This window comes from Pterocles gutturalis, unplaced genomic scaffold (assembly GCF_000699245.1).
Source record: "Pterocles gutturalis isolate BGI_N339 unplaced genomic scaffold, ASM69924v1 scaffold14236, whole genome shotgun sequence".
Classification (NCBI taxonomy): Eukaryota; Metazoa; Chordata; class Aves; order Pterocliformes; family Pteroclidae; genus Pterocles; species Pterocles gutturalis.
Genome location: NW_010103244.1, coordinates 285 through 9,824, shown reverse-complemented (window position 1 = coordinate 9,824; position 9,540 = coordinate 285). Strand labels below are relative to the sequence as shown.

General features: G+C 38.8%; 1 protein-coding gene across 1 annotated transcript; it reads left to right on the top strand.

The window, feature by feature from the left end:
- Positions 1-1,095: 1,095 nt before the first annotated feature.
- Positions 1,096-7,806, top strand: LOC104471336 (protein CIP2A homolog; the record flags this gene model as incomplete). Its single annotated transcript, XM_010086650.1, has 8 exons — positions 1,096-1,208; positions 2,820-2,914; positions 3,563-3,659; positions 4,619-4,741; positions 4,885-5,030; positions 5,731-5,806; positions 6,913-7,140; positions 7,621-7,806. Coding segments are annotated over 8 exons (1,064 nt in total), but the record flags the coding sequence as incomplete, so codon positions are not given.
- Between the last annotated feature and the right edge of the window lie 1,734 nt (positions 7,807-9,540).

The window sequence follows — 9,540 nt, the reverse complement described above, 5'->3', positions numbered from 1 at the left end:
AGCTGTGAAAGAGGAAGTGCTTTTCATTGCAGTGAAGAGCTTGGCTGAGCCACCTGACTGTACATGCAAGGCCAGATAAGGTGTTAAATCACTGTGAGAAGCAGATTTGAAGTCATCATTGTGAAATAGTGAGGGTGAGGAATTATTCTTTTGCCCTTGATTTTTGGAGCTTGAAAAGTCTAACTTTTTGAATGAAGTGAAGAAACCTGCCTAGGGGATGCAAGGACAGGGAGAAGCCATGTCGTCACCTCAATTTACCTCTCACATTGGAGTGTTTGCTGGGTGGCAGTTTGTGCCCTCTAACGGCCTGGGCCTGTGTGCATCAAGTTTCCCAATTACAAGATAGGTTCTACTGCCTCTTACTTGCTTCTTGAGATGCGCCTTTTTTTTTTTTTCCCATTTCACAGAAGTTGGAGTTCATTGTCTAGGGTGCTTGGTGCTCACCATAACCTACATATGTAGGTTATATAGACAGGGAAAAATCATCCCTTCACTGCTCAGTTTCTCATCATGTATGAGTAGTTATTCAAGATTTGAGTCCTTTAGGATGAGCCCTTGTTTCTCTTCTCTGATTCTTGGAGTTTTTAGCCTCTTTGAACTTCCTTTGAGGCCTTTGAAACAGTTACTGTAAAATTAGATTTGTTGCTGGGGTTCTTGACTATCTTTTCCAAGCTGTTGGGTCTGGAAAACTTTAAAAATTAGTCCTCTTTGAACTGATCTGTTGCTTTAGCTGTCACCTGTGTTTGCTATAGCTTTTCCAAGACTAAGTGGAACTGCCCTTTTTTTATTTAACTCTTGCTAGATAACCCTATCAAGGTATCAGTTCTAGTCGACTTGCCCACCATAGCAGGTGGGTAGGAGGGGGGCCATTCCTTCAGTGTCCAAGCATCTTAAGGGAAAGTATTAGTCTTTCAATCAACTGTAAGTTCATAAGTAAGGTAAAGATGCAAGTGCGTAGGAGCTGTGATTTCTTTGTAGTTATTTGTGAAATATATGTGAAAAACTGGTCAAAGACCAGTTTCTGCTTAGATTGGTAGCTAATGCAACAGTTGTTTTTGCTATTAGGGTTTTTTGTTAATAATTCTTGAATTCTAGCTTTAGACAATGAGACTAGAGATGCTCTTCAGGATACCTACAATCTGACCAGCGTGCTAGCAGGAGTGGTTCATCGAAGTTCTACTAATCTCAGTGACCCAGTCTTATTACAGGTAACAGGAATGAATGGTTAATAATACTTGGCTACTGTTACATAGTATATGTTATACTGTATGCACATAATAACTCTGAAAAGCTCTGTCTGAAGTAATGTGTTGAAGGAAAATTGATCTTATCTGTGTATCTTACTTGCTGTATAAGGCTAATATGACAGGATTTTAACACTGCATAGAGTTCTCTGTATTCTCTCTTTAATCTTGCTTGTGCTTCTCAACTGCTTCAATTTTAAAGAAAACAAAACCAAAACCAACAACCAAACAACCTGGTTTTGAAATTATTTCAAGAAATTGCTGCTTGAGAGCTTGTAAGGTTATTTTTGCATTGAGATAGTTATTTCTCCTCGAGCTTGTAAGGTTATTTTTGCATTGAGATACTTAGTTATTTCTCCTCATGTTCCTAACAAAAGCCTGGAGGTTGTTTTGTCTTATCAATACTTTGACAGGAAATTGTGAAGGAATGAAAGGAAAGCTGTGGCTGCCAGTTCTCATGGAAGGTGTGCAGGGCATGTTGCCTCCTTCCCTCCGGCCAGTGCTATCTATCTGCCAGGAAATGCAAAGGGGCTGTGCTAATGGAAGCTTCCTTTAGGAGCCAAGTCCAGACATTACTGATTTTTTTTTTTTTGTGAACACATGGTAGCTCGCACTGACTTCAGCAATTTTTACCTCTCCTTTCTGTGTATTGAACAGTAAAGTAGGGCAAAATTTTCTTTTTTTTTTTTTTTTTTTTTTTTTTTAATATGCACAGGATTTCTTGTATGTGGCTCTGAGCTTTCAGCAAGTACTTGCTGGCTACCTATGGTCACATCTCTCTTCTGGACAGGGAAAATGGAAAATTAATTTGCTAGCAGTTCTGTTGCCCTTGATCTGTAGCAAATGAGCCAAACATCCATTCAAGACAACTTTTCTCACAGTTTGTCTGTTTCTCAAACACTGGAAGTACCATAAGTCTTAGGGATTCAGCTGACTTGCCAGTCAGTGGGAGAGATTTTTGTAGTCACCAAGCAGATACAGTTAGAAGACCTTTAAGTTCTTTTATCAGATATTTATATGGTGAGTTTTTGTTTCAGCTGCTGTCTTATGCTGTGATTTTTGTCATGTTTGTGTATGTGAACTTCATATTAGCTCAGTTATGTGCTGAAAGAAGCCTGTATGAATGGCTTTACTACCGTTGGATCTGTGATCAGTCTTTATAACCAACCTGTTTTCCTGTTACCATACTTTTCGCAAGAGGTTGCAAAGCACTTTTTGGATTTTGGTGAAACTTCTAGATCTTTCAATAGCACAAAGCCCCTTTCTCCCTGTCCGAATGGAGGACTTGCTGATGAGGCAAAGGGGACAGCTGGGTGGGCTAAAAAGGTTACTCCTCTGTCAAAGTAAAGCCTTATTCATCTGTTTGGGCTTTTAATAAGTACACCGGTGTGGCAGGACATTCCTCAATGTGCTTGCAGCAGCTTCTGTAATTGTTAATGTTAACATTACGGAGTCTGAAAGTTAATTCACTTGTGGTGTCTTATTTATCCTTTCAGTTTCAGTGTTTGTAAGTTGTAACATTCTTCAGCTGAGATGCTGTAGGAAAGACATGTGAATAGTTTTTTATTTCCTCAGAGTATTCAGTTGCTGCAGAGGCTAACCTACAATGTTCCAGTCTTTTGTGCTGGTGCCAACATCGATGAATTAATTTCATTTCTAATGCATCATGTGTAAGTGTGCACTCAGTTGTCTTTTCTTATGGGAAATATCTAGCTAAGTTTGTAAACTTTCTGAAGGCCTCTAGTGTATTGCGCTAACCTGGTCTCCAGAGTGACCTGTGGCATTGTTGCTCTGAAGTTAACAGAGATTTTTCTTTGAAAACCGTGTTGTTACAGATTGTCACATGCGGCAATTGTGGGACTTTGGGTGATTGAATATTAATTGGCCTCTTAGCCAAACCCCACAGCACCAGGAGCAGGGAACTAACAAAGAGAAAAGCCAGGAGAAAATTCATGCTTGTCATTAGGAACACACATATGTTAGATTAATATGAATTTTGTGCAAGTGTCCTGGGAAGAGATGGCTATTAAAAGCACCTGTAATAAAGGACCTTTGATAGTACTGATCTCTGATACTGTTCTTTTTTTTTTTTTTTTTTGTAAGGTGTGCTCAGTTAAAAACTGCACACACTATGGGGATTGCTGTCTCAATTTTGCTTTGCTTGGCAGAATGGTGTCTAATTAAAAAATAAAACAAATCCCAGAACAAAATAAAAAGTCCCCCAACCACCCTGCTCCCAACCCACAAATTCTTGTAACTCAATTTTGGATGCTTTAATAAAAACATGTTTCTTTACATTTCTGGACTTTTCTTTTTAGTCAATCCACTGAAGATGAGTTAACGATACCGTGTTTAGGACTCCTGGCAAATCTCTGTCGTCACAATTTGTCTATTCAAACTCAGATAAAATCTTTGGTAAGAGGTTTGTTTTTGTGCCACAATTCTCTGGCTTGAAGGCAAAAGAGAGTTACTTGACTCTGGGGAATCACCTTAGTACTTCTTATGCAATTTTTGCAGCAATAACACCCCTGACCTGTTCATTCTGCAGAGCTGGCAGTTATTTCTCCCATATTGGAAAAAATAACCAGCAGAACAGGAAACTGGGTCTTCTCTTTCCTTCTCTGTGCCTATTGTGTTGTTGCACTAGCTTGTGTTATGCATTTAGTTTCTGAAAATTAAAGATGAGTTTAAAATTTGAGCGTTCTTCCTTAGAAAAACTCAAAGTTCTTATAATGTAAAGACTGTAGTTGGACATTTGGTAAGCTGCATTAACATTCGCCAAGAAAGAGCTCTGCATTTTAAAAGATGAATCAATAAAATACCATGGATCTTGATGTCAGGCCAGGGCCCTTGAATCCTCAAATGCACATCCATATCTGAGCTACTCGGTTCCTGTGTCTTCATAAATCAGTGCAAGCATAGCTTATTTTTCGATTCAGAAATAAAAATTAATCTACATGGCAGTGAATGTTGTACTGTTTACCTTAGAGGAAAGGCACAGGGCGGGGGCAGGGAAGGAAAGGAGGAACTATTGTCAGATCTGATCACTGAGCAGAGAAGGGATAGGGGTCAATTTTCATTGGTTATTTTCAACTAGAGACTTTAGCAAAATGACTTTCTCATCTTTCTTTAACTTTTTTTCATTTTTCCTTTTCCAAGTTCAACAGAGTACTTAGTAATTGACATCAACACTAGTATTGTTCATCAGAATGCTAAAATAGATTTCCTAAAGAACAGTTATCATTCACTATATTTTTTGTATTATTACTCATTATTTTTATGGCTTATTTATAAATATGTACAATCTGTAAGTTTGGTGTTTTTATAGAACAGAATAAAATTTATGATACCTGTGTTTCTCCTTTTTGCTTTAGAATAATGTGAAGAGTTTTTATCGTACCCTAATAAGTTTCCTGGCCCATAGTAGTTTGACCATGGTTGTGTTTGCACTTTCAGTATTATCAAGCCTTACTTTAAATGAAGAAGTAGGAGAAAAAGTAAGTAATACTTTAAAGTCTGTTCTATTCTTAAATAGTAGATAAAACTAATGGTCACACTGTCAAAGTAAAATTCTAACGCCAGCGAGATTTAATAAGCAAAGTCAATTTCTGCCCATACATCACTTTCTTCTTCCTTTCAGCTTTTTCACGCTCGAAATATCCATCAGACATTTCAGTTAATATTCAATATTGTTGTAAATGGAGATGGTACTCTAACAAGAAAGTACTCTGTTGATCTACTCATGGATCTTCTGAAGAACCCCAAAGTTGCAGATTATCTTACCAGGTATGGCTTCACTTCGGAAAAGTACAGGATATTTTTCCTAAGCTGTTGTTCAGTTCCTTTGCTGCCTGCTATTTGTACTCTGAACCAAAGATTGGAAAAGATTCCCTAGATGCTTTTTGAATGTTACTAATTGATTATAACTGCTGTACCTGAAACTGAAGGATTCTTGTGTTACTAGTTTCACACAGAAGTGTGAATCAAAATGTATTTTTTCATTGTCACTCAAGGAATATTTAATAGCTGTGTTCAGTAATTCTTTGTCTGGACAGTATCAGTGGTTAGACAACTTGTTGAATATCTATCTTGCCTTTTGCAGGCCTATATTATCTTGAAGTGGAATAATATGGTTGAAGTTGTAATAATTTAACTGGAGGGCATTACAGAGTAGTCCTGTGGATGGCTTGACTAGTTGTTCTGCAAATTGAGGTAGCAGAATTCAGTTGCTGAATTTGAATCTAAATCTAGGAGTAAAAATAGCTGGAAAATCCTGGCTTATATTAAGGAATTTGCTTTTGTTCTTAGAATATTTTTAAAGCTTAGCCTATGTTAAATAGAAGTTACTTCATCAAAACTATCACTGTACTTGAACTGTTTGTGGGTAAGGAGGAGAATAGGGCAATTGCATTTATTACTTGGTGTCAATGTCTGAGTTGAATTTCCAATTTTTAATTTTTTTTTTCCTCCTCTATGCATGCTGTAGATATGAGCACTTTACCTCATGCCTTGGTCAAGTATTAGATCTTCTTCATGGAAGGGATCCTGATTCATCATCTAAGGTATTTATACTATTTCAGGTTAAGCCTAAAAGGGTATGACTCCTAATCTGGTTCCACCTCTGTAGTCATAAGTAGGTTCCTTGTGTAGAAGGCTTGATAATGACATACACAGACTTCAGTACTCTTAAATGACCTCCAGTATTTACCAAGTTTGTATTTTCTAGTTGTTCAAAAGGCTGTCAGGTTGGATTTGTAATGGTTGGGTTTATTTGCCAGATCATGTGTGTCTGCTTTCAGGCAACAGACATAAAGGCAAAAAGCCAACATAAACACTTTTTGTGCTTTGCCTAATAAGAAATTTTTGTATCTACCAGAAATGCAGTGTGTACCATAATTCATTGGATAAAACTTGAAGTAATGCTACTCAAGATTTTGAACTGATGATTAGGGAACCGTGATGCTAACTTCAAAGACTTAGGAATAAGTTCTTTCCTATTAGTTGAACAAATTGGTTCCACATTTGGTTAAGCAGTTAACTGTTGAATTCAACTTTGTCTTGCTGCCACCTTACGCAGATGAAACGTTGGCTATCTGTTGCTAAAGGCTAAAATATGAAATTTTGTGAAAATATTTGGGCTAAATACATCTGTGAAAGGAATCTTCAGCTTTTTTTAGGAATGTGTTTTGCATCATAGTAAATGATAAATGCTAATGTTTCTGTCTATGTGATTTATTTTATTGTTGTTTATTGGTTTTATTTAGACCTATTGACAAGGAGCTTTCCAGGGTGCATTCTGCTTTGTCTCTGAGTGTTCACATGTACGTCCATTTGTGTCTCAGAATATTTTCCCTTCCCATAGCTTTCTTTGTTCTGAGTGTATACACATTTCTACGGCTTATTAGATTGCTAGCCAGCAGTCATGCTTTTTAAAAAGGAATGGAAAGCAATGCCCTAGATACTGTCAGAAGCCTTCACCGGTCTAATAAACTGTATTTCTGCTGCTGACTTGGCTTTAAGGAAAGAAAACTATTCTTCAGAAAACTTTCAAGTGCTAAAAGGAGTTGCATAGAACTTGCATATCTTTTTAGACTTGTGCTATGGGAGTTGTAATTGCTGTATAAGTACTTGATTTAAAAGCATTTGAACTCTCATTCATTTCATACAGATCTTAGAACTGCTGCTTGCCTTCTGTTCTGTGATAGAACTGCGTCACACCCTGCGGCAGGCAATACTGGAACCATCTGGCTTGCCAGTCTCTGGAAATACCAGATTTGTGACTCGCTCAAAGACTTTTGAACCATCTGTTGCATTGGTGCACTTGTCAAACCAACCATTGGAAGGCTCTGAGGACTGTTCAGTTCTAGCACTACAACTATTCAAAGAGATTTTTGAGGTACCAAGACTTGATAATTGAGCTTAAAGAGCTTCTTAGAAGCTATATTTTTAATTTATCTTTAAACAACTGTTTTCCTTAAAAATAGCTTGCAAAAATGTACCTTAAATAAAATTCTTCCTGTTCTAGAATTCCGTATGTTGTAAAACAGCTTTTCTTTTAAAGACATACTCTATTTTAGAAATATATCTACATTGGAAGTTAAGTGGAAGATGCGGCAGTTCACGAAGTCATGAGGTAGATACAAAGCTATCAAAGAGTTGCTTCTAGGACTTGTAGAAGTGAGGCAGTTTCTGCTGTTTCTGTTCTCTCTGTTAAACTTCCTCCTCCAGTATGATACCGATCAGCAGTCTTAAACCTGAAATAGCAAGAGTCTGAGAAAGCTAGAAGACAGGCTGGTGGAGGAAGGGGTAGAGTAGGCTTGGCTTCCCTGTTCTGTAGTTTTAAATATTGACATAAAATAAAATGTGTTTATTACAGGATGCTATTAATACTGGGACCAGCACCTCAGCTGAACACTTTGTGGATCTTTTGGTGCCTGTTCTTCTTGATCATCTTCAGATGCCAGAACAGATTGTGGATGAGCTATTAGTGAAGAAAAAGTGTGAAAGAATGGTCAAAGCTATTAATGTCCTGACAAATATCCTTTTTATGTGCCTATTGACAGTTAATTTATTATTCTTCCACCATGATCTGCTCTAAGATGTTGGAAGAAATGTCCATCTTGTGTTACTTTAATAACTTTTAATGACAGTAACTGTCCTAATTTTACTTAGGACTGTCATCTTGAAAGACCTTAGGTAGCTTCCTAATTACTGTGAAATTATTGTGTAATACAGTGGTACAGGATAAAATGTGGTAGCTATTCGACAGTATAGGAGCACTTTGCAGATTAAATACGAAGATGAGTGTTTTCTGTTGAAATTGTAAGGGGAGTTTGGCCGTCTTCTTGATCAGTGTAGTTTTTTCACCTAGCTAAGTCAAGTGCAGCTCCCAGACAATTATGATATAAATTTAGATCAGTGAAATGAGGAAAAATAACATGGAATGATGGTTTTACACTCCTCCTGGTGTCCTTGGTGTCCACATTGTCATGTAGTGAGGAGGACAAGACTGCAGGATGTAGTCCTGCATCTAAGCTGAGTTCTGTGAAAAACTCTTAGCTAATTCACTCCTAGCGAACTAGTTCTCGTGAAAGGGACTGATTGTTGACTGCGTTTTGTTCATCATCTTTCTTTATGCCATACATTTTATTGTGGTTTCCCTTAGCTATCTGTTTCCAACCAAGTGTTATGTTTTAATTGAAAAGTGAATCTTACTTGGCTTGTGAGTTAAGCACGGCTTAAATGGTTTGTGGCCTGGTTTCAGCTGGGACAGACTTAACTTTCTTCACAGTAGCTAGTGTGAGGCTATTTTTTGAATTTGTGCTGAAAAGGTGGCCGATAACATCCTGATATTTATAGGTGCTGCCAGGACAGTCAAGGACTTTTTAGCTTCTCATGCCTAGGAGGGAGCATAGACCACAATTACTGGCTTAGGATTCGACCTTAGGTTTAGGATTGGGACCCAAATTGGCCAATGGTCTATTCCATATCATGCATGTCATGCCCAGTATGTAGATGTGGATCTGTCCGGAAGTTTGCTCGCTCTATGGCTCTCTCGCTCATATTGCAGACAACACCAAGCTGAGTGGTGCAGTTGATACAATAGAGGGAAGGGATGCCATCCAGAGGGACCTGGACAGGCTGGAGAAGTGGGCCCATGAGAACCTAATGAGGTTCAACAAGGCCAAGTAAAAGGTGCTGCACTTGGGTCGGGGCAATCCCAGCTACTTGTATAGACTGGGAGAAGAACTCCTTGAGAGCAGTCCTGCGGAGAAGGACTTGGGGATCGTGGTGGACGAGAAGCTGGACATGACCCAGCAGTGTGCGTTTGCAGCCCAGAAGGCAAACTATGTCCTGGGCTGCATTAAGAAAGGGGTGGCCAGCAGGGAGAGGGAGGTGATTCTCCCCCTCTACTCTGCTCTTGTGAGACTCCATCTGGAGTACTGTGTCCAGGCCTGGGGTCCCCAGCACAAGAAAGACGTGGAGCTCTTTGAATGGGTCCAGAGGAGGCCACGGAGATGATCAGAGGCTGGAGCACCTCTCCTATGATGAAAGGTTGAGGGAACTGGGCTTGTTTAGTTTGGAGAAGAGAAGGCTCCAGGGAAGCCTCATTGCGGCCTTCCAGTACTTGAAGTGAGCCTATAAACAGGAGGGGGAGCGACTGTTTACAGGGGTTGATAGTGACAGGACGAGGGGGAATGGTTTTAAACTAAGATAATGGAGATTTAGGTTGGATATTAGGTGGAAATTTTTCACTCAGAGGGTGGTGAGGCACTGGAACAGGTTGCCCAGAGAA